This window comes from Pseudoliparis swirei, chromosome 24, assembly GCF_029220125.1.
Source record: "Pseudoliparis swirei isolate HS2019 ecotype Mariana Trench chromosome 24, NWPU_hadal_v1, whole genome shotgun sequence".
Taxonomy (NCBI): Eukaryota; Metazoa; Chordata; class Actinopteri; order Perciformes; family Liparidae; genus Pseudoliparis; species Pseudoliparis swirei.
This window is the reverse complement of record NC_079411.1, coordinates 11,298,322-11,323,142: the sequence shown is the minus strand read 5'-3', so window position 1 is coordinate 11,323,142 and position 24,821 is coordinate 11,298,322. Positions and strand designations below refer to the sequence as shown.

General features: G+C 40.6%; 1 protein-coding gene across 3 annotated transcripts; it reads left to right on the top strand.

Annotated features, from left to right (window-relative positions):
• The first annotated feature begins 1,934 nt into the window (after nt 1-1,934).
• Nucleotides 1,935-20,574, top strand: LOC130189819 (tetraspanin-5). Of its 3 annotated transcripts, XM_056408763.1 has the most exons (10): nt 2,491-3,877; nt 5,858-5,908; nt 8,510-8,656; nt 8,753-8,923; nt 9,042-9,167; nt 10,440-10,487; nt 17,671-17,787; nt 17,878-17,939; nt 18,641-18,694; nt 18,814-20,574. In XM_056408763.1, the coding sequence occupies exons 1-9, from the start codon at nt 3,794-3,796 to the stop codon at nt 18,651-18,653; spliced, it is 819 nt and encodes a 272-aa protein (XP_056264738.1). In that variant the 5' UTR covers nt 2,491-3,793; the 3' UTR covers nt 18,654-18,694; nt 18,814-20,574. The 3 variants fall into 3 exon arrangements, with proteins under 3 accessions (XP_056264739.1, XP_056264737.1, XP_056264738.1); XM_056408762.1 differs by lacking the exon at nt 17,878-17,939 and having other exon boundaries at nt 2,430-3,877; XM_056408764.1 differs by lacking the exons at nt 8,753-8,923; nt 17,878-17,939 and having other exon boundaries at nt 1,935-3,877.
• The last annotated feature ends 4,247 nt before the right edge of the window (nt 20,575-24,821 follow it).

The following is a 24,821-nucleotide window of genomic DNA, read 5'->3' as shown; positions in this document are numbered from 1 at the left end:
CTGACGATTTGTATGAGAAAAGGAATTAGTTTTGACTGATGAGTTATCTGTTTTGGGAGAGATATGACCTTTTGCAGGTGTGCCATAGTGTTTTACTAAACCATCTAGGTTATTTTGGCAAATGTATTTAAAGCTTTGAGAATGTCCTTTTTTTCAAGAGAGAGATGAGCCACAGCAATCGAGAAGGACGTTTTCATTTTGGGGGCACTGACTATTTTTATGAGAAAATTATTTGGGTTTGAAGCTTGAGTTACCTGTTTTGGGTGAGATATGACCTTTTGAAGGGGATCTATGTAGTTGTGCTGAACCATATATGCTATTTTACCAAATGCACTAAGAGCTTTGAGAATGTAATTTCTGTTTCAAGAATTGAGCCAAAGCAATGGAGAAAAACTGTAATATGGAGAGAGATTTGATGATTCTCAGTTCAATTTGTTCCAAAGAGAGGGACCAAATAACAAAAAGCTCTTCAAGAAAGCAAAATATGAACTTGATGACAGGGAGTACAGAGAACTAAACCAGGACTTTTTGGAATGGTGCCAGCAGAACAGCCTCCACATCAACTCCAGTAAGACCAAGGAGCTGGTGGTGGACTTCCGCCGTGGTAAACGCTCTCCTCCGGTACCAGTGAGCAGCAAGGGACTGGACATTGAGATTGTAAAATATTATACCTGGGTGTTCACAAACTGGACTGGGCTGACCACGCACATGCACTTTATAAAAGTAACAGAGCAGACTCTTTCTGCTGAGGAGACTGAGGTCTTTTGGAGTGCAGGAAGCACTTCTGAAGACCTTCTTTGACTCTGTGGTGGCATCAGTCATCATTTATGCAGTGGTGTTCTGGGGCAGCAGCATGGCAGCAGTTGACAGGAAGAGGCTGAACAAGCTGATAAAGAAGGCCAGCAGCGTGCTGGGGTGTCCTCTGGATACTGTGGAGGTGGTGGGGGACAGGAGGATGATGGCAAAGCTATCGTCCCTGATGAACCACACCTCCCACGCATGCAAAACACAGCAGCTCTGCACAGCTCCTTCAGCCACCGGCCGATTTATCCCGGTGTCTGAGGGAGAGGTACCACAAGTCCTTCCTTTCTGCTGCTGTCAGGTTGCACAACAAACTGCAGTAGATCGCTGGTGATCTTGGAACACTCAGCACTTTATTTTCCTGGACATTTTAACTTACTAGAAATTCACTTTGGTCACTGCCTTGTGTATATATTTAGTTTCCTCTGTATATGTAGTATTTTAGTATTAGTATTTAGTATTTAGTATTGTTATTGTGTTTTATTTGTATCTTTTACTAATGTGCACCTGCTGCTGTGATCCTGAAATGTGGGACTAATAAAGGATTATCTAATCTAATCTAATAAACTAGAAAATTAATTCACTTCTGCTTTAAATATATTCTTATGTCCATTCTGAATATAATGGGGAAGCAAATTTTTAGAAATACATTACAGAAGATGACCGATGTCGTTATATTCATAAACTACGAAGAAAAAGCCTCAGATTTGTTACACTGCATGTAAGATTGTAAAAAGGTAGAACATACATGTTTCTCACAATTTAATATATTTTGCTCAACTTAAATACATATCAACTAGAATAAACTTAGTACAATTGTATGAATTGTTGTTATTCTACTTGTATTCATAATTCATTATTGAAGATAATTTTTTCAGATTTTATTTACTCAAGGTCACTTTTTGAGTATGACAGACAAAAAAACCAAAGTGACATAATGAAATAAACTAGGGCTGTGAAATGATTAAAATTTTAATCGGGTTAATCATAGGTTTTTGTGGATTAATCATGATTAATCACATATTACCGATATTCTCGGTATATTTTGTGAGAACATAGAGATTTATGACAAAAGATGGATATATACATTTATACATTCTTCTATACAATGGTGCTGTAACTCAGCAGTTATTTAGCAGTTTTCTTCCATATGGAACATTAATACATCTTCATCCTAAACAGAATGTTTAACCCTCCTGTTACCTTTGGGGTCAATTTGACCCCATTCAATGTTTAATGTCGGTGTTCTTTGGGGTCAATTTGACCCCAGGCTGTTTTTCACTGTGTCAAACATATAAGAAATATCAACTTTTTTTATTTATTTAAAGGGCTATTTAGGTAGTCAACAAACAAACATAAAGTACCTCACACTTAAACTTGGGAAGCAATATTAATTCTAATAATTTTCTGGAGGTTTTAATTGCTGGGGTCAAATGGACCCCGAGGGTAAAATATGTTAGTAAATGTAAAGGTAACAGGAGGGTTAAACAGAACATTTTTCTCTTGTTTGTCAACCATTAACTCCACCATGATACAATCTAGTGCTAGTGACTATTTTTTTGCTGCTCCGTCCCGATGCGCGCAGACCGGCGTCGGAGCTCTGCAGCGACCGCGATCGACCTATCGATCGGCGTATTGAGCACCCCTGCATTCAAGCATTAAATAGCCGAGAGTTTTCAGCGTGAGGAATACGATGTGTGGCGGGAGTGCGTGAGTTAAGACCGAAATGCGTGAGTCTCACGCTCAATGCGTGAGACTTGAGAGCCCTGCGATCAACAACAGACGTTTAGTTTAATAAAAGAACAAAGACGTGCTATAGAGAGCATGTCAGGGGGCGGGCCAATCTTTTTAATGTCATGCGATCTACCAACACTACGCCGCGATCGACTGGCAGGTCGCGATCGACGTGTTGAGACCCTGATCTACAGGAAGTAAAAGTCGTAACAAGGTTTCCGTAGGTGAACCTGCGGAAGGATCATTACCGATGAACAGCACGACCGTCTGCATGAGAGCGGACATAGTTCAGATTGAAGTGATGTATTGGAAGGCAGCTCATTTTGCAAGTGACTTTTTTTTCGACCCGACGACCAACAACAGACGGATTGGAAGCTCATTCTGCGCATGCGTTAAATGCGTTTTAAAAAAAAACTAGTTAAACCTGTAATTGAATTAACTGAGTTAACGCGTTATTTTTTACAGCACTAAAATAAACACATTACTTTGCAATGTGACTAAAATAATGAACAAGTCTTGCTATTGTAAAAAAGGAACCGCAGGATCAATTAACCAATCATACTAAAAATCTGACTTTAAAAGGTTTTTATTATTATTTCACTTTTTTTTAAAAGTGTTGCTTGTATTTATGTGTTACATAATGTCTAACCGATTGTATTTTTGTGTTGAACACGTTACGAAGCAATAGCTCAATATGATTTATAAAGTTTAATTTTACAGTCCTAATTTATATTATGAGCCAAATGAATTAGTCGATGGATGGATGGATAGATTAATTAATCATACTCTAAAGTGAATACTACTGTAAATCATGGTCAGACGAGGACAGTGGAGCTTTCTTCTGGAGGAAGTCCCGCCTACTGTGACCAGAAAAGGCTCTCATTGGCTCCCTAATATATCAATTAAATGACAGCCATGTCTACATTATGGGTCAGATAGAAGACCATCGGCTTTAATCTCGTTGACTTCAGTGGATGTATTTGACCGTTACCTCTTGAGAAAACCTATTTTGGAACAAACAGCCATCTTTTCTGATACCAACAGGTCTGAAGCTCCTCTGCAGCTTCACCCACGCCTTTTGTCCGCGGAAATAGCTCCAGGAGGATGTTTATCAGTAGACGCTAAAACAATTGCCGACGCGTTTGTCGAGCCTTAAAAAATAAATAAAGGTGTTTCCACAGACAGGTTGTCAACATAAGAGGATACATGTGAGTCCTTTCCCACTGTGGGCGGCGTTTAAGATACAAAATCCATCCAAATGATGTCAGGAAAGCATTTCAAGGCTCACGAAGTGAGCTGCTGCATCAAGTATTTCATCTTCGGATTCAACATCATATTCTGGGTAAGTCCCCTGTTTGTTGTGTTCGGACTTCAGGCCTAGTTGATCCTCGTCTTAAAACACACCGACGTTACATGTTTGTGTCCGCAACCAACAGCAGCTGCGGTCGGAGCCGTTTTCCTTCTCCCGGTGACATGGCTCATTGCATCATCTCGCAGCCTTTGTTATTTTGTGCAGACCGCATCCGCGAGAGGGCTTTCCTGACACCGTCGCTTGCATCGTCTGATGACATTGTTTATTATGATTGTGGTGTCAGTGATGTTTGTGTAGAGCGAACCATATCTTCAGCCCCGATCTGAGTAAAATCGTCGGTGAACCAAACACATGATCTGGTTTTCAAAGAACGAATGCATTTATACTTTGTTGAGATAGTCCGCCCATGAAACTAGCCCTTCACAGGATGGAATAACCTGCTCATGTGCTATGATACCCACCAGTAACCCCAATAAAGACTTCTGGATGTCCCACTTTGGGCCTCCAGTCAACAGAACCTGGTTGGGTGCTTTAGTAGGTGAAGGTAGGCTATTCTTTATTGTTAAAGGCAAAACAAATGGCTTTAATAATGTAAGACATTCGTAATCAAAATACAATACAAACATCTAATATAATATATATAAAGGGCTGTGTAAGATAAAATGGAAACTATCTACATAATGCTACAACATATATCACAAGTATAAATACAAAATAAATGCCATATTAATGGAATAAGTATGACAGTACGCCTCACATGAAACCTGATTAGGTGAATAACCCTAGCCCTTTTCCTCGATTGACAGAAAACTAATATGATTCATTGTTTAAAGATGGCCAACATTTGATGAGAATTCACTGCTCTTAGATTATAGTAAATAGAATTATTTGCAGTTTGAAGAGCATTTCCACCAGTTCTAAAAGACTTGTAATTGACTGCAAATTATTTGCATGTTGGCTTTATAATTGACTGCAATGATGAATTAATTTTCATAATTATTGCGAGTTAGTTTGCTGATGATGAACTTAGGAATGTTGCAGGCTGCTCTACTCCTGATATTAGTACTTATTGTTTGTGATATAATAACTATTTATGGATGAACTCACTGGATAGGACTATCAATGTTAGGCTAATCAAGTAGGTAAAATACTTGACACTTCACATTTTGATAAAAAAGTCAAACAGCAGATTTGCAATTTTGTTAAAATGTTTAAAAAAAAAGAATGTATGAAAAAAGAAAGTTGACAGTTATAGCGCCCCGCAATTATATCTCCTTTTTGAAATTCTGTGTCATAAGGGAAGCTTTCAAGGACCTCAGAGCGATGAAGAGGAAGGCCGTCGGTCAGGCCCTGCAGAGGGTTTCAGCCTGCAGCCTGTGACCTCTGTGATCCTTTCCCCATTCATATGTCATCAGAGGAAGTCTTCCTCTGCAACGTTTTCACGAAAGAAAATCCCTGACAAGCTCTTTTGCAAAGTGCTTTGTATCTTTTTGGGGAACCCGTCACTAGGATCCAGTCTTTAAGTGGGTCTAATGTTAAAAAAGCTATTTAAAGAGCATCATTATTTGTTGATTGCCACGAGCAGTTGTTTAGATAGTCTCGATAAGTGGGCTTAGTGGTTTTTATTCTTGTAATGTTCATGACATTTACCTGTCTTATATGAGTAATTTTAAGTATTCTAATTTTACAATTATCTATACACAACTTGAATATTCTAACCAGATCAGATTACAGATTGTCATCAGCAGATACAGTTTGCTCAGTTGTTTTTGAGTGTTGTCATGCGAGGATGTGAGAAACTTGGCTCATGCAGCTTCAGGCTGCTAGAAGATGCTTTCTCATGTGGAAGTCTCCTGATACTGCAGAGAAAATTAACACCAGAAATATTAGGTTGACGGATCACTGCCAGAAAAATCTCTCTGCGGTTTCTCCTCTGTTTAATGACTGTGTTGCAGTCGCAGCAAAAATAACCTTGCTCTCTTGTCTCTCTCTTCCTTGTCTGTTTGCTAGTTCCTTGGAGTGGCATTCCTCGGCATCGGGTTGTGGGCATGGAGCGAAAAGGTGATTTCACTGCGTATCTCTCTGTGTAACAATAAGCTCACTCAATGTATTGTGTGAATGTTTTCACTTGTGAATGAATACCTGCAAATAGTCCATAAATAAAGCAGATCGTTTCAATTCATCCGCGCTCGCTTACGACCTTCTGAGTACACGAAACAAGGGCAGTGGCTTTACTGAGTCAGAAAGGAATGTCATGCTTTCTGGTGGGACGCCCCTCTGAACAATGCACAGAAGAAAAGATCTTATGCATGTCACAGATCCATTTACTGTCCGGCTACGGGGTGTCGAAGGGAGACTTTCATCTTGACTTTCACTGAAGAACTTTTTAAAGTTCAAGATTATTTCTTGGATTCATCTTCATCTTTCATGTATGACTGCAACCAGAGAATGTGTTAAAGAAACACTTCTACAATTGAATTAGTAGTTTAACATTATATGAAAAGAGGCCAGTAGTCTGTCTCGCAAAGAGTTAGATGAGAAGATTGATACTTCTTTCATGTTTGTTTGTTCAGTATAAAACTGGAAACAGGAGTTGGTTAGCTTAGTTAAGCACAAATACTGGATTAATTAATCGAAATTTCAAAATGTGCGATTAATTAGTTAATTTTCTTTAATCGATTGACAGCCCTAGTTACAACTGCTAGGCTATTTCTTTATATATGGCACTAAATCATAGTTAGACATCATTATGATGTTCCGGATATTTGCGTGAGCAAATTCTCACTAACTGGACCATGATTTTAATTGAACTCCCCTAGATGAGAGGCTAAAAGCCATTACAAAAGAAATCATGAAGTACACTTTCCCCATGAGCTTATAGTGTCCAAAAACCCAAAACATCAATTATGTGCATACCTGCAAACTTGTCACCTTTCGGTGAAATTCACCATTTTGAACTCAAAATAGGTCATCCACGTGAATCGTGGAGATCCGAAGAGTTTTTGTTTTTGGGGAGGGGGGGTCACCTGGCCCGCTGCCGTTGAGATTGCAGTGAGACGCGGAGAAAAGTGTGAAGTGGTGCTCTTCGCAATAAAACATCTTTGATGGGACGTGTCGCGTCTCGGCCAATCAGCGTTCAGATGTCCACAGCGTTTGGGGGTTCAGGTTAGCTTGAATGTTAGCCGCTACATCTGCTGCTGTCACGCTGCACGGTGTAGCGATGCTAACAAAGTACCCGTACGTTAAACACGATGTGATTTAGCATATTTTTAGTCTCGATACTTCATTAAGAGAGCGATCAGAGCGCACGCACTGCTCCGTGTCGAGCTGTCTGCGCACACTGCGCTGCGCAGCGCTCACAGCGAGAGAAGTGGCGCAGCTTTAGAGACCGACTTCGGCTTAAAAAATAAAAAGATGCCAGAAGTGAAATGTTTCAGTCTGTAAAGTTCTGTAACTCTACAACTGCTCATCCTGATGAACTGTGGATCATCTGGTCAGAGACTAACGGCCTCATAGTGTATAATCAATGCTATGATGGAACCATGTAGTTTCATTAATATCTTGCTGTATTAATACTAATATTACTGCCATTTGTTAAGTGTTGAAAAAGTTGGTAAAAAAGAAAACCATAGATGTTTTATTTATTACTATTATAGATAAATATACCAGTCTCGTATTTATGATACCATATTGTTTTTATGGTCTTGTATTGAATTCTGGTATCATGATATTTATGGCAGGTATGTAATATGTATAGAAGTTATAATATGAGTATCGTGACAAACAGGTAGAGACAGAACAGATTCAGGGAAAAGTCTATGAGGACTGTTCAGGCAAAAAAAAGGAAGTTGGTTCATGAATGACTTTAACCATATTATATATAATGACAATGTATATTTGTTATTATATTGAATTAAATTCACCGTTTAAAGTCTTTTGCATGTGACACACCCCCACGTGTTATACATCAAACATTCCAGAACAATCTCAGCTCTGAAATAAGGCTCATTGTCCTCGCGCCGTGTTCTCTGCTCTCTGACTGACAGGCTGCTAAATGAGCCTAACCTGTGAGGTGGGAGGTCCTTTGTGATTTACTGAGTGTTCATTGGTTGTTTTTTTCCCGAAATGTTGACAGACAAACGGATTGACAAATCACGGTGAAGGTTTCGTGTGACGAGTTCTTTCCGCGCCGCGTCACCCGACACGTCGCCCCTCTGTTCCTCTGTGTATCAGAGGGGGAGACGGGAGGAAGGAGGAGCAGGAGGAAACCCGACTGATTCATCCACGAGTTTAAACTGATTTCTGCTCCTTATTTTCGCGGAGAAATAATTGTTTTAAAAACGGAAACAGTGTCAAACCGTACTGCCGCGGTTTAAAAAAAAAAAAAAGTTGCGTTAATTGCGTTAAAATATTTTAGTGCGTTAACGCGGCCAAATTAATCGCATAGATTAACGCGTTAACGCTGACAGCCCTAGTTGTAACGTCTACATTTAGTCAACTACTGACTGTCATTTCAAATATAGTTAATTCTGGTGTGAAGCTATGTCACCCAAAAAAGTGGTGTGCTGGGACTTTATCTGTGGTTATTAAAAAACCATGTAGCGTCTGGACCCGTCCACCTTTTAGTGACCCCTACTCTAACCCCTCGCTCCGTTTTTCCAGGGTGTTCTCTCCAACATCTCGTCCATCACAGACTTGGGCGGCTTTGACCCAGTCTGGCTCTTCTTGGTGGTGGGTGGCGTGATGTTCATCCTCGGATTCGCTGGCTGCATCGGAGCGCTGCGAGAAAACTCTTTCTTGCTCAAGTTTGTACGTTCGCTTGTCAAACAAGCTTGTGAAGAAATGAGAAAACCTTTTTTTATAATGTTATTGCTTTCATAATTATATTGATCCAATGTATTTCAGTTCTCCGTATTCCTGGGTATCATCTTCTTCCTGGAGCTGACTGCAGGAATCCTGGCCTTTGTCTTCAAAGATTGGATCAAGGACCAGCTAAATTTTTTCATTAACAACAACATTCGGGCCTATAGAGACGACATTGATCTGCAGAACCTGATAGACTTCACCCAGGAATATGTGAGCACTGTGTTTCTTTATCCACAGTACTTATTACACTCATGTGTTGTTTTGACCATTTCTGTGGGACATTGTTGAAAAATACGAGAGTTTATTTTGTGTCTGTTTAACCTTGTAGTGGGAGTGTTGTGGAGCCTTCGGAGCTGATGACTGGAACTTGAACATCTACTTTAACTGCACCGATTCAAACCCGAGTCGTGAAAAATGCGGAGTGCCCTTTTCCTGCTGCACCAAAGATCCAGCTGTATGTCACCACATAAACTCACCACACTTCAATCTTTCTAATCCACAGCCAATTCATTCCCATTTACGGGAATCACAACCGGCCTTTGGGGTGGAATTTGGTCTTTTTGTGTCTAAAAGTTGGAGTACAAATTGAGTAGGTCCCTTTCTAACATGTTGAACTCGTTAGTTTGGGGGAACATTTGGAAGGTCCTCCCTGTGACTCATTGCTTGGTTATCTGCCTCCTCCAGAAGGCTGGCTGACGCTGTCAACTATCATGGCTTGTCTCTAACAGGACGTCAAAGTCCTCAGTGTTTAGTCCGCTCAGACCCTGCCAACACAGCAAAGTATGAAAGCGACTGGAAGGAGTTATTTTGACCAAGACCCCTTCTTTTGGGGAGGATGGCCTTTGTAGGCAGCACTTTATAACAACTAGCATGGGGTAACACATGATTCAAAATTAAAGCACTCTTAAGTGATAAGCAAACATGTTGTTAAGTCTTTTGAGGGGATCACGATTTTTTAATAAATAAAATGCAAGTCAATTACAAGTCTTTAAGATCTCTGATTGCTGACCATTAAAATGACACATTTAATTAATAAGGTGGGTATTTTTCTTACTGTAATCAAAGACCATAAAAACACTACAACCAACAATATTGCTCTTCTCTCAATATTTACTGATATCCTTCGGTCTGAGTTAATTATTTCCGACAAAAGACAAACATTTTTAGTTTTTTTAAAGGGTCATAAATACTGTGTCATTTAAAAAACAAAACAAGAGGTTGTAATTTTCTCCAGACAGCTGGGTTATGTAGTTCTCTGTGGCAAAATCGATCAGGAATAATGTGTGCATTAGCTCAACAGTGGAAACAACAGAGCTCTGTGGCACAGAATAATGAGATATATTCAGCTTTGCCTACACTTAGAATACAAGTTAAAAGGTTAAATTACTGTTTTTTAGACTTTGCATGGGATTTGTTGACAACAAGAAAAATAGCATCACCAGAGTTTTGTCAATCCAAGCCTGCCCTGTGGCTGTCTGGTTTGTCAGCTCTCATAGCACTCGGGTCTAAAGTCCCAGAATTTGTGACTTAAATCCATGCCTTGGTCTGTGCTGGTTTAGTTCACAGCAACCTTCCTGGTAATACATTAATCTTGGCAGCAACAAATATGAAAATAAGTCCAGGTTGAAAACAAGCAGCATTGCTGTTCTTGCATCTTCCTGGTATACGTCTCTAAATATCTTGACTTTTGAAAATGTTTTAAGCTTGAACCATCTTCTCTTCACAGGAGGATGTCATCAACACTCAGTGTGGCTACGACGTTCGGGCAAAAACGGTGAGTGGCTTAACAGAAACTTCCATTCATAACAGAGATTCAGAACCTCATCTTAATGTAAGCCTGTGCTATAAAACCGTCCAGGTTTTTTTGGCTGCATGAGGTCATGCATCGGGTACTCCACCCTGGGCACAATATTTTTCTTTCAGTATGTTTCTCAACTGTACAGTCTTCAGAATACAGCAGCTGGCTTCCCATCAGCACTTTGGTCTGGGTGGTATTACTCATGCCGCAGCAATGCACTGGGAATTAAATCCCCTTCCCCATCATTAGTTTCGGCCTTACTCCACAGCAGCATAATGTAAGGAAAAGGCTGTGTTTTTTTATTGACTTGAAATGTGGGGGAAAAGGCAGAGTGGACTAGGTTTTGAGAGTCAGTCAAACAGCAATTGAGCTGAGTGTGTGTGGTAACAACTAGGCAACATTAATACAGATGGATTTTACTGTGAAGGGCTTTTGAGGAGACCACAAGATGACAAGTAGAATCATGTCTTACCATTAAAAATAGTGCCGCAAAGTAAATCCCAACATCATTGTCTATGGTTACACATAATATTTAAAATGTTTAAAAGGATAAACAAAGTGGTAAATAACCCCATGGAATGTTTATTGTTTTGGGTTGATTGTCTGTTTTGTATTTGCCTTATTGGTTTTGATGTATGCCTGATGATATTGTATTGTATGAAGAATTTATAGAGGCTTTATGTTACTTCCTCTCTTATAGTTTTATCAACCTTTTATTTTGAGAAGGTAAAAGGAATTACAGTTTTGTTTTGTTCGAATGCACTCTTGACTGTACGTCTACCGATCTTCTTACGGACAGATGCATATTTATACATTTAAGAAAGTGTTATAGTTTACTGGACCTGTATGAGGCTAAAGCTCTTACAGTGGTTATAGTTTACCAGTTTAATTAATGTATTGTGACCCAAAGGAAGAAAATAAAGGAGTAATTTCACCAGCATTAAGTTTCATGCTACTTCATATATGGCAGGAGTCACCAACTTTTTTCAAACAGGGCTATTTCAAAGGTACAAAATAATACAAAGGGCTACTTGTTTGATATAAACTTCCTGAATAACAAATTTGCACAGTTCACCTTTTAAATAATGATTGTTCTGACCAACATTCTAAACTGATCTGATTAAGAACATAGATTGTGCTGAAAACACGAACAGTAATAGTTTAAATAATTTTAAGAACAATAGGTCCTCCGCTCCGACTATGTCAGTGTTCGGGCTCTAATAGTAAGACAGCATAGCTATGTTTGACAATTTCTTTTTTGAGAGACCGAATTTCATCATAGTGGTATTTTATGCTTATCTGACACTATCACTTTATTGTATTTCGAATTCGCTCGTTCACACTCTTGCTCACTGGAGACGGTTTCCATTTCATTTGCCTCAAGTAAAGCTAAATGTAAGCAGGTAATACTAGTTAACAACTACCGACATTCTGTAACTACTTGGACTTACTGTTCACTACGTGCATCATTTACTTTGAGCGAAACTCCTGGCTGTCTTTGTGAGAGAGGGCGTTTATCAATCATTGTTCTTGTCTGTACTTGTGGACTCGTGAAACGTCATCAGTCGCAGCCCGAGTACATGTTCGAATTCAAAGTCTGCTTCTAGCAAAGCACGGTCAAAATGCCAGTCGATATCCCAGAATGTATTTTGCACCAGCAACAGTAAACAATAGCGGAGGAGAAAATACACCACTGAAATCTAAATACTACTATTGTTGAGTTACTGAATGCAATTTTAGGTTGTTTTCAGGCGAGAAGTTAGTAGTTTAAGCATCAAATCTGTGGTCTGTTTGCAATGCTTCAGCCTAATAAAAATAAGCGCTGGAGATTTGAGGTTCTGCTTGCGGGACCAGTGAGCTCCGCAGCACCTGGCGGTCAGCGCTCAGTGTGGCCGCCGAGAACAGCCTGATCTTGGAAGGACTTTTTTAAATGCTCCGCATGGCTCTGATGCCTCCGTAGCGGTTAAGCATGAGATATAATTGAGTTTGGAAGATCTAACGAGCACAAAGAGTTTAATATTTATTCAGAGGGAACGTTAAATTAGTTTGACTGAGGGTTACTATTCATACTTCAATATTTAAATTAAACTTTAACTATAGTGGTATATTTTTACTTTTGACCTAATTGTTTGCAATTACGTGTGATATATATATATATATACAAATAAATATATATGTGTGTGTGTATATATAAAATATATATATTTTATACATATTTATCTATATATATAAACTATATATTTCTGAACACAATATAAGTATAATTAGGGTCCTCGTGACGACTTCGTCGTAGAGGAACCTATTGTTATTCAAGGAATTATGTTGTCAAATTTGAGGGGCCGCACGGTGGTGTAGTGGCAAGCACTGTCGCCTCACAGCAACAGGGCCGTGGGTTCAATTCCCGGGTGGTCCTTCTGTGTGGAGTTTGCATGTTCTCCCCGTGGCAGCGTGGGTTCCCTCCGGGTTCTCTGGCTTCGTCCAAAGACATGCAGCAGGTTAATTGGTCTCTAAATTGCCCTTAGGTGTGAATGTGGGTGTGAATGTTTGTTTGTCTCTAGATGTGCCCTGTAACCCTGACTGGCAACCTGTCCAGGGTGAACCCTGCCTTCGCCCAATGTCAGCTGGGATCGGCTCCAGCGCCCCGCGACCCTAATGAGGATAAGCGGTATGGATAATGGAATGGAATCAGGACTGGGGAAAATCTTGATATTTTAGAGGTCTCTCATTTGGGTATTAAAAATGGCTCTATAGCGCCCTCTTGCGGTAGACAGGCTGCTTTTTTTGAAAACCTGCTCTATTTGGACCTGCTCTACAAATAAGTTAATGGTGGCCATAAAATGCACCTACTATTTTCAGGTAGTGCGCAGACATCCATTGAGGGATGTCAGTCAGATAGGCAGAGATTTGCGCCACTACCTGTGTTTCAGATTGGGGAAACGAGAGGATCAGTTGGGTGTCATCAGCATAGCTATGGTAGGAAAAGCCATGCGAACGAATGACAGAGCCGAGATAATTAGTGTATAGAGAGAAGAGGAGGGGACCCAGGATGGAGCCTTGAGGGACCCCAGTAGTGAGAGGACAAGGATCAGACATATATCCTCTCCAAGTTACCCAGTAAGTGCGGTCGTTGAGGTAGGATGAGAAAAGGGAGAGTGCAGTGCCCGAGATACCCAGATCCTGAAGGGAAGAAATAAGGATCTGGTGTTTCACTGTGTCAAATGCTGCAGAAAGGACAGAGGAGAGAGAGGATGTTCTAGCAGTGTGAAGCTGCTCAGAGAGAGCAAGGAGGGCAGTCTCTGTTGAGTGGCCGGCCTTGAATCCAGACTGGTGAGGGTCAAAAAGGTTGTTGCTGTGGAGATAGGAGGACACTTGGTTAAAAATAGCGCGCTCCAGAGTTTTTGAAAAAAAAAGGTAGAAGAGAGACAGGTCTGTAGTTGTTGACTTCAGACGGGTCGAGGGTGGGTTTCTTTAGGAGAGGGTTATTTCTCGCCCCCTTCAGAGAGTTAGAGAAACAGCCAGTTGAGAGGGAGCTGTTAATAAGATGGCTGAGAAAGGTAAGAACGTCAGGAGCAATAGCCTGGAGAATGTGAGACGGGACGGGGTCAAGGGGGCAGGTGGTCGGTCGAGCGGAGGTCAACAAGCTAAGAACTTGATTAGGAGACAAGGGGGTGAAGGAGGAAAGCGAGGGGGATGAAGAAGAAGTTGGTGGTGGTGTAGTGATAGAAGATTAGTAAAGGAGGAGCGTATGTCATTAATCTTGTTTGTAAAGTAGTCGACAAAGTGGCTCGGCAGAAGGGTGGAAGGAAGAGGGTGATAGGGGGATCAAGGAGGTTGTAAAAGATAGAGAAGAGTTTTTTGGGGTTGGAGAAAGAGGACTACATTTTAGTTAGGTAGAAAGAGCTTTTGGCTGCAGAGACAGAGGCAGAGAAGGAGGAGAGAAGAGATTGATAGGCGAGGAGGTCGTCCGCTTGATTCGATTTGCCATTTCCTTTCCGCCGCTCGCAAGGTGGCCCTCTCGGCACGCACCAAGTCAGACAGCCACGGAGCCGAAGAGGATTTGCGAACCGGTCGTGTCTTAAAAGGACAAAGAGAATCGAGAGATGAAGACAGAGTACAGAGGAGAACGTCTGTGGCAGAGTTAGGATGCATGAGTGAGAAGGAGTCAGTTGAGGGGAGGGCAGATAGAACAGAGGAGGCCAGAGAGGAGGGACAGAGGGTGCGAATGTTGCGACGTATAGGAGTCTGTAGATATGGGCGGGTTTTCAGTTCCTGAGAGTGAGAGAGAGTAAGAGATGAAGAGTAAGAGATGAAGAAGTGGTCAGAGACATGAAGAGGAGTTACAGTGAGGTTAGATATAGAGCAGTTTCTAGTGAAAATGTAGTCAAGGTGGTTGCTGGCTTTGTGAGTAGGAGGGGAGGGACTGAGTGAGAAATCAAAGATAGACAGTAAGAGTAATAGATCAATGACTTCTCTGTCTGGGTGTTCGTCACCCAGAAGGATGAGCGGGGGGCCGTTTTCCGAGAAGTTCGACAGGAGGACATCTTGTTCTTCCAAGAAAGAACCAGGGGGACAGTAAAGAACAACAATGTTTAGTTGAACCGGATGAGTAACTGTCACAGCATGAAAGTCAGTGGGGTAAAAAGTGGAAGCCGCTAGAGAGAGAAACACCATTTGGGTGAGATGAGTAAACCTGTACCTCCACCCCGACCAGAGGGTCTGGATGTGTGGCTGAAGGAGAAGGCAGAGGAGAGAGCAGCCGGGGTAGACGTGTTGTCTGGTGTGATCCAGGTCTCAGTGAGAGCCAGGAAGTCAAGCAACTGCTCAATGGCAAAGCCAGAGATGAAATCGGCCTTCATTGGAGTCCAGCTGTGTTTAATTGAACTGATTGGACTTGATTAGTAAAGGCACACACCTGTCTACATAAGACCTTACAGCGCACAGTCTATGTCAGAGCAAATGAGAATCACGAGGTTGAAGGAACTGCCCTTGGAGCTCAGAGACAGAATTGTGGCAAGGTACAGATCTGGCAAAGGTTACAAATGAATTTCTGCAGCACTCAAGGTTCCTAAGAGCACAGTGGTCTCTGTAATCCTTAAATGGAAGAAGTTTGAGATGACCACAACTCTTCCTCTTTGGTCCAGCCAAACTGAGCAATCGCGGGAGAAGAGCCTTGGTGAGAGAGGTAAAGAATAACCCAAAGATCACTGTAGCTGAACTCCGGAGATGCAGTAGGGAGATGGGAGAAAGTTCCACAAAGTCAACTATCACTGCAGCCCTCCACCAGTCGGGGCTTTATGGCAGCGTGGCCCGACGGAAGCCTCTCCTCAGTGCAAGACATGAAAGCCTGCATAGAGTTTGCCAAAAAACACATGAAGGACTCCCAGGCTATGAGAAATATGATTCTCTGGTCTGATGAGACCAAGATTGAACTTTTTGCCAATAATTCTAAGTGGTATGTGTGGAGAAAACCAGGCACTGCTCATCACCTGCCCAATATAATCCCAACAGTGAAACATGGTGGTGGCAGCATCATGCTATCAGGTGTTTTTCAGCTGCAGGGACAGGACGACTGGTTGCAATTGAAGGGAAGATGAATGCGGCCAAGTACAGAGATATTCTGGAAGAAAACCTCTTCCAGAGTAACCTGGACCTCAGACTGGGCCAAAGGTTCACCTTCCAACAAGACAATGACCCTAAGCACACAGCTAAAATAACAAAGGAGTGGCTTCGGAACAACTCTGTGACCATTCTTGACTGGCCCAGCCAGAGCCCTGACCTAAACCCAATAGAGCATCTCTGGAGAATCCTGAAAATGGCTCTCCACCAATGTTCACCATCCAACCTGACAGAACTGGCGAGGATCTGCAGGAAAGAATGGCCGAGGATCCCCAATTCCAGGTGTGAAAAACTTGTTGCATCATTCCTAAGAAGACTCATGGCTGTACTAGCTCAAAAGGAAGCTTCTACTCAATACTGAGCAACGGGTCTGAATACTCATGACCATGTGATATTGCAGTTTTTCTTTTTTAATACAGTTACAAAAATGTCTACATTTCTGGTTTTTTCTGTCAAGATGGGGTGCTGAGTGTACATTAATGAGAAATAAAATTAACTTTTTTTAATTTTAGTAAATGACTGCAATGAAACAAAGAGTGAACATTTTAAAGGGGTCTGAATACTTTCCGTACCGACTGTATATGTTCACATTCTCACAGCGCCACCTCTTTGCTCAGCTGGACTTGCTTGAATCTGCCCCAAAAGTGTCATGCTTGTTAAAATTCCCGGCCTGAGGATATCGACAAGCCTATTTTCACTCAGTCAAAATGCCATCGACTGGCTCAACTGGACTAGCTCGAATCTGCCCCAAACTGACATGTCATGCTTGTTACAAGTCACGGACTGAGGATATTAACAAGTTTATTTTCACTCCGAGCCAAAGCGCCACCGACTTGCAAAATAACATCAGCATCACGTGACAGATGGTAAAACGCCCGACTGACGGGCCTGCGTTCTCGGCCAAGGGAGCCGGCTGCCAGTCGGCGTGCGAAGGAGGAACGAGGACCCGCACATCGCTGCTTGCAGCTTTAATTATATCTGTATCTATATATAGATATAGATATAGACATATGTTTTATTTGTTATATTATACACACTATTTTATATATATATATATATATATATATATACGTCGAGTCAGCTGTTGTTCCAATTGCAGAAAGACCCCTTTGTCCTCCCATCCTTTGGAGTCTGGACTCCCAAGTCCAAACTCCAAAAGTACACAAGTCTGTACTTGACGTACTTGGTATTGATAAACGGCCAAGGAGCTGAATAGTGCATGCACTAAAGAGGTTGTAGACATCTTAACGGTGATTGACTAATCGACACGTCACATCAAAGATGTTTTATTGCGAGGATCACCACATCACCTTTCCTCCTTGTCTCACTCCAATCTCAGAAATCTCTTCTTTTTTTGACTGAGCTCAGTGTTGACTATCTTTAGAACATGCCTTGCGGGCAACTCACGTGGGCCTTGCGGGCGACCAAGGGTCACCGTGTTGGCTTCCTCTGATATACGGGGATCCATTACAAAAGTAAAAGCTAAATCCTTCATCCACACTTACCTGTTGGGCTTTAATACTATTTTTTTATTTTCTGTCAGGACTCTGAGCAGCGGACCTTCATCTATATCAAAGGATGCGTTCCTCAGTTTGAGAAGTGGCTTCAAGACAACTTGACAGTGGTGGCAGGCATCTTTATTGGGATTGCATTACTACAGGTGAGGAACAATGTGAACACTTTACTTTAGTATCTCATCTCTATTGACTTTGTATTTACCCATTGAAAAATCTGTATTTTTTTTTATTAGATTTTTGGCATCTGTTTAGCGCAGAATCTTGTGAGCGACATTGACGCCGTGCGAGAGAGTTGGTACGTGACAGCTTTGTGTTCATTCAAGCACAATTTCACTCTCAGAATAGTGATTTATTTATAATACATTATCCCCTTTTGAATGATACAGAAATATAATACCAAGATTCATGGTCCCTACAGGATTAACTCTGGTGACCCCTTTTTGTCCATCAACGGGTCAAAATGTTCATTAATCCTGAGAGATTTTCTAACATATACCTGATGGATGAGCACAACATTTTGTGTAGACATTCATGGTTCGTAGAGAATGAATCCTTACGGACTTTGGCGATCATCTGACTTTTCCTATAACGCCACCATGAGGTTGGCATTCGTAGTTTTTCAAACAAATTCCTGCTAACTGACATTGCCACCATCCTCAGCTGTATTGAGTGTTTACTGCTAAATAGAAAAAATTAGCATGTTAACATTCCTAACTAAAAAGCTTGAACGTAGTAAACGTTAGACATCTTCATTGTGATGATGGCACAATGCAGTAGCATTGTGCCAAAAATGCCATAAGTATAGCCTTGAGACTCAAAACTCCAGCAACACTTAGTATTCATTTAGTTGTTACAAACACTGGTATATTTAAAGTTGTGCCAGATTGTGTTGTCCACCAAGCATCGCCTCGTAGAGCTGCTGGTGAAGTTGTTAATTTTATGACTTCATTTGACAATATTTTATCTGCACTTAAATCTTCCTTTGTTTTTGTGCAGTTTGTTTACCTAAGATCTCCACAGAATCTCCAAAGGCATGACAGGATGTACCAGGTAATCACTTATAGATTCAACATAAATGTTGCAGCCTATACATATTAATATTCATATTGATTTAATCCATTGATGTTCCCATGTCTCTTTGAACTGAAATGTTTTCTTTGTGTCTACAGGACTCTGCAGTTTTAGACGCCATTAATGAAGGGAAATACATTAATTAGCTCACGTGTCCAGAAGAGTCTCATTGACATGTAAATAGTAAATGTAGAGTTATTTTTAGAGTTATTTGTGGCCTATTTCTGAATTAAGCACAACCTCTAAATGGTATTGTAGTTCTCATACAGTACAAATCAAAGAAATGCAATGTAAATGCATCGCAATACAAACAGATATGATGCTGTAGTGGCTCAAAGGACAAGTGAAGAGCGGAGAGGGTAGATTAACTGGTAGATTTGATGTTTTTATCAGAGGTAGTGCTTCATTCAGGGAAGGGGCTTGGTTTTATATGTCTCACAGCTGCAGTTTTTAACACTGCGTTTAAAGGTTGTGTACAAAGATAAAAGTGATTCTGGAAATGCACTGCATGCCTATTGTCTACTGGTAGGACATCGGCTTTCCTAAATGTATTTCATTAATGTTAAGTATTTTAAAAATATTTGTAAAATAGTTACAATAATTAAGAGTGAATCGGCACTTTGTTGAATGTATAACGGACTCTTCTAAGCAACAGCAAATTAACTTTAGAGTCTCCTTTTCCCCATCTGTGACGTTATGCTCGTATTTTACAGATACAGTTTGTAAGCAGAGTTTTTGTGGAGTTAAGGTGGATATAAAGTATCATGAAGGGAAGTGATTGATATTGTAGGCTTTGCAAAGTTTCATTTCGCAGAGATTTTTAGCAGTGACATTAAAAGCAATGTCCAACTATACTGAAAGAAACCGAATATGTGACATCCAAACTCAAACTTAGCCTTAAGCACTTTAATCTTCATATGATGATTTCTGTCATGATGTGCTGTTATCTTAACAGCAGCCACTGGAGGGGGCACTTTTCCTTAAACACTTTCAAACTGCATCTGTTACTTAATGGTGCTCCATAATGTCATTTTTTCTCCCAAAAAGCATTGACAGAAAATGTTTTCCAGCACATTATGAGTGTTGTGCCGTTACTTGCACATTATTTTATTGTCAATGTCCATTCAGTCATGCTCCTCTATTTTCATTTTAGTTTTTTTGCTGGTGTGTGTTTCTTTAATGGAATCTGCCTAATTGATGAGATACCTTTGTTTGTTGTGTTTTAGTCTTTTTGATATGTAAGTTTTCACTGGAAAATTAGGATGCAAGCTATTTCCAATACTCGTCGTGCAGCATGCTGCTTGGTGGAACTGACCAGAACCTAGTAATGATTTATAGCCGACATAGATACATTACTTGGAAGTAGAGCACACAAGCTCTCAACAGCATTATTTTAAATGCAAACTGAGATACAACTTATATGTTTTTTTTCTAGACGGCACTTTATGTTGACCTTTATTAATAGAACTGCACAGCATGAAAAGTAAAAGCAGCCGTTTATGTAGAGGCGCTGTGAGCCTGCAGTGTGTTACACAGAGCTTTTCTTTGCAGTCAAATCTTTTACAGCCTTGATGAACTGAACTGAACATCCTTACACAAAAGATATGAAATAAATGCATGTCAGCTTTTTGAAATCTTCTCAATGTATTACGGCTGCAATGGGGTTAAATATCCTTTTTTTCCACTAAAAGCTTCATATGATTGTTATTGACTGATCACACTTTTTCTTACCACACAGTGCCATATTTGAGATTTCTACATCCCCTTGATTATAAGTTGTTCATGTGTACTCCTAATTCTTGTAAATAGCTTGTTGTAAATATATATATATATGAATAAATGTGGATCTTGTAACCTCTTGTCTGTGTATAGCATCCACACTTTATATCGATCCTAAATGGGTGGAGGTTTGTTTAGTTTGGCCACAGTTATTATTACCTTAAAAAAAAAAGTATGACTGACAATGAGCCAGCATGCACAATGACTGGAGCAGCTCAGCCATTCTTCATGTTACCATTTTTTTCTACTGGACATGTTAAAAGATGTATTGCTTAACTTTGGAAGTGTAGTGTGTACAGAAGCCATGAACAGAGGAGGAGGGGCAGAAATTGCTGTTGTGCAATTAATTAACTAAAATAATTTTTGTTGGGACATCAATGTCCTTAGAAAAAAAGGCACACATGAAACCAAATTTCAATCCTCATTTCTTTGACTGAGGTAGTGATGGAGACCAGCTTTGGTATTACATAGAAAAAAAGTAATGGACTGCCACTTAATTCATATTTTAATATATCATGAATATCTTGAGAGGAGATGCTCAAACTTCAAGAATACAACTAGACATCTGTTCGAGAGTGTGGTCTCTATTACATTTCTACTAAGTTTAATAACATAAAATCACATTTTCAGCTGCATCAGTTTCTGAAAAGTTGTTGGAAAAACAAACATGGTAAATACATGCAACAGCTATTAGTTTTAGAAGCCTGAGTCTGGTTTTGTCTCATGATATTCATCTGTTGTCTCTATTTTCAGTTCCTTGATTGTCATTGGTTGTTTAGATTGAGGAGGAGCCATCTCATTCACGGAAAAAGCAAAACAGATTACACACAAACATACACGCACACACTTTTCTTTCAACACAACCCTGATAATTTGCAATTTAGATACGCAGCTTTGATAAGCGTATGTATTTGCTGTGTTATCAGGAATTACTTGCAAACCTATGATATGACCTTTGGCCAGATGCCTCAGTGTTACTTCCAGCCCATTTCTGGACTCAATAGAGAACAACTGCAGACTTGATGTAATCAACCTTCCTCTCAAACACGTTCTGTATAAATTAAGTCAACAGTCAACTACTATAAGCACCCTCCTTCTGATCTTTTTATTATCCAGACAGCTGCACTCTGACAAAGAATTATCAAAATCACTTTTGTTCTGTAATTTCAGACGCTTTTACTGATTAGCACACAACCAGGGTCACTGCTCAAAATGGTGTGTACATGAATAATGCTCATCAGTAGTTTTACAGTACATTTATAGGGCTGACACTTTTATGCAAAGCGACTTACAATTGTGCATTCCACCACGTAAATTAGAACCCAAAAACTTAAAAGAATCATATAAATTCATCAACAAGTATGCTGATTACTTCAAGTGCTACATTTAGAAACAGTAAGAAGATGTTACTCTTATTTCAGCTCCTTTTCATTTGTCCCAACCTTCTTTCAGTACGGATTTAAAGATGTTATTGTTCTCGTTGCCTCTCGACCCCACATATTACGTTAGGTAACCTGATGTTTTTAAAAGCAGCACAAAACGTGTGAGCAGGGATCACCGTGTCTTCACAGTCAGGAAAACTTACTTTTCATTCATATAAAAAAGCAAGGATAACCTATTCATCCCCACAATAACAAAAAGCAGCAATACTCCTGCATTTTCTCACAGGTCATGAGTCGTACTTACATTATCTGTAAAATGATCTGAGAGAGATACTGCATTAACACTCACAACTAAGAAAACAGCTTCCTAACTGTGGTAGTGTTGTTGTGTGTTGTGTATGCATGTGTGTTGTATATTTACATATATATTTTGTTTTGTATTTTACTTTTATTTTACTTGTATACTTCTATATCTTTCATCCCTGTTTCTTATATTTTGTGTTTTGTTTTTACTCTTGTGTGTTGCTGCTACTGTCACGACAAATTTCCCCTTGGGGATTAATAAAGTATATATCTATCTATCTATCTATCTATCTAGACGTGAAGCTTCAGAACTCAGATGATGTCTGTGTTCTCCGGGTGGGATGACATGATCTCAACCTGAAGACACAAGACGTTCTGCATGGACTGAAGAGATCTCATTTCTGTGTTTGGCTCTGGGTTTAGATTCACATTCAGAACCTTCAAACTGGTAACCATCAACACCAGCAGATAAACAATGACACCGTATAGCAAGTATTTAACATTGATTTCACTATAGTACAATATTTTAACGGCACTCATTTACTGAAGTAAGATGACAGGACATTTATGTAACTTTGTGAAAGAGAGGAGACTTGGAGAGAAAGTTTGACCTGTAACTAAAGTAAAGGACATATTCCTTTAAATTATACAACAATGTAATAATAGACTAGGATCCAATTTAATATAGATGAGAACATACAAATATGTGTGAAGTAACTTATTGTTGTTGATGGAATCTACGAATAAAGCCATTAAGCCTGCACCCCCCCCCCCCCCCCAACATACACGTGCACACACAATCACACACACGCACACACAGATGATTACCAAAAACACTTATTTTTTATTTAAATAAATAAACAGACATCGCGAATCTTACAATTACATGTAGCACTAATTTATAGATGAATGGATTCTAGAATCGTAAAAATCTAAAGTATCTTTACTTTATTCAAAATTCACCCCACATTCTTGGGTCCTATGCAGGCACGTGCACAGACATTTTGGGGGGCAGGTGCTCAAACCAAAAAAAAGGGCACCCAATGCCCAAAAAAATTCGGACAGAGTTGAAGCATAAGCATCAATACACGGATGAAGCTGTCCTTGACCTGCGTTTCCTCTGGCAGCATCAGACCACTAGCTTACATTTTCTTTATGAATAAAGATGAATTATTATATAGCAACAACAGTACAAGCATTCTGATTGGCTAATGGGCGTCATGCCAGCCACGTATTGCCCTCCTCGCTGGTCTGATACGGATCCGTATTGCCCTCTTATGTCATTTTCAAAATGAGCGATATTGATAGACATCAACATCCAAGAGCAGTGATCCTCAAACTAAGGCCCCCGGGCCGGATACGGCCGCCTCCACATTTGGCCCAGCCCTCTGAACAAGAGAGGCCGTATGATTTTTTTTCTCAGTCTGGCCACGCAAATCCTAGACTAGCCCCTGTTGAATAGAACGGAATAAGAATTCTCTCTCTCTCCTCTCTCTCTTCTCTCTCTCTCTCCCTCCCTCTCTCTTTTCTCTTTAATTCTCTCTCTCCCTCTCTCTCTCTTCTCTCTCTCTCTATTCTCTAAACATAACTAACGTCAGTAAACAGCTGGACAAGGCTTTGAAATCACCGAGTTTTTGTTTGTTAATTTTTTTAGGAAACGTCGGACCAGTTGTGACGTCATGTTTTCAGCAGCGTAATGTTGTGGTTGATTTATCACAAAACAACGTCAGGGGACAAACACCGTCAGGACCTGTGTGTCTGGTGCTGCGGGTCAGAGGAGAAGGAGGTGCAACCGTTCGGTGGCGCGAGGAGCACTGCGTGGAGGAGGAAGTGGTGGAGGAGGAGGGAGGGGCGCGGGTGGGGGAGGGAGGGGGGGGCTCGTGAGCGCCGCGGAGCGGGTCTAGGCGAAATTCTCACAAGAACTCAATGCCCCGTCGGATATTAAAACACATTTGGGGGGACTTGATGATAGAAAGAGTAACTTTTATTCTTAAATACGGATGATTTTTAAAAATGTGTCTCCAGCAAAAAGGGCACTTTACTCATCCAGGGCAAAGGGGCTGGTGCTTGAGCACCGCTAGGGCTCTATCTGTGCACGTGCCTGGTCCTATGAGACGCTGAAATTTGAGCTCGAGGGCTGGTTTCACCGACAGACTGCCCATTTCCTCCAACGAAGGGCATGCTGACAAAGTAACAACTGTTCATCCCAAAAAGGAAAACAATGGCTGAAAGATATCTAACGTGCGGACGTCTCTCTGCCACCTCCTGGTAAATATGCTCTTGTATGCTAATTTAGATATGTGTCCAGTAATTGTTTTGCGTATGTATGCATATTTTCTTTAACTTCATTGTTTGCTGCCTAATCAGGGCTCGCAGCAGAAATGGATCGACGAGTCTCACTTGATCCCAGATCAACAGAATCGATCAGATAATCCCATGTGTTTTGATTAATCAATCACATGGCCGCGCGCAGACGCAGTCGCGGCCTCGCGGTATTAAAAGGGGACTCGTGTTGCATCTGTCATCTGCAGAAGTCGCTTTCAAATCTGTGCTCCTCTGCTAAAACTGTTAATGATTGGCCGGTTATCTCGTACTTAGTACTTGAGCGTGGAGTTTGGAGTCTGCCCTCCCCGTAGATAAAA

What these genes read in the sequence shown, in the direction of transcription:
- LOC130189819 (XM_056408762.1), top strand. Translation starts at nt 3,794, where the DNA reads ATGATGTCAGGAAAGCATTTCAAGGCTCACGAAGTGAGCTGCTGCATC. An exon ending in GATTCAACATCATATTCTGG is followed by an intron (nt 3,878 to 5,857) that starts GTAAGTCCCCTG and finishes TCTGTTTGCTAG; the next exon opens with TTCCTTGGAGTGGCATTCCT. An exon ending in TAGACTTCACCCAGGAATAT is followed by an intron (nt 8,924 to 9,041) that starts GTGAGCACTGTG and finishes TTAACCTTGTAG; the next exon opens with TGGGAGTGTTGTGGAGCCTT.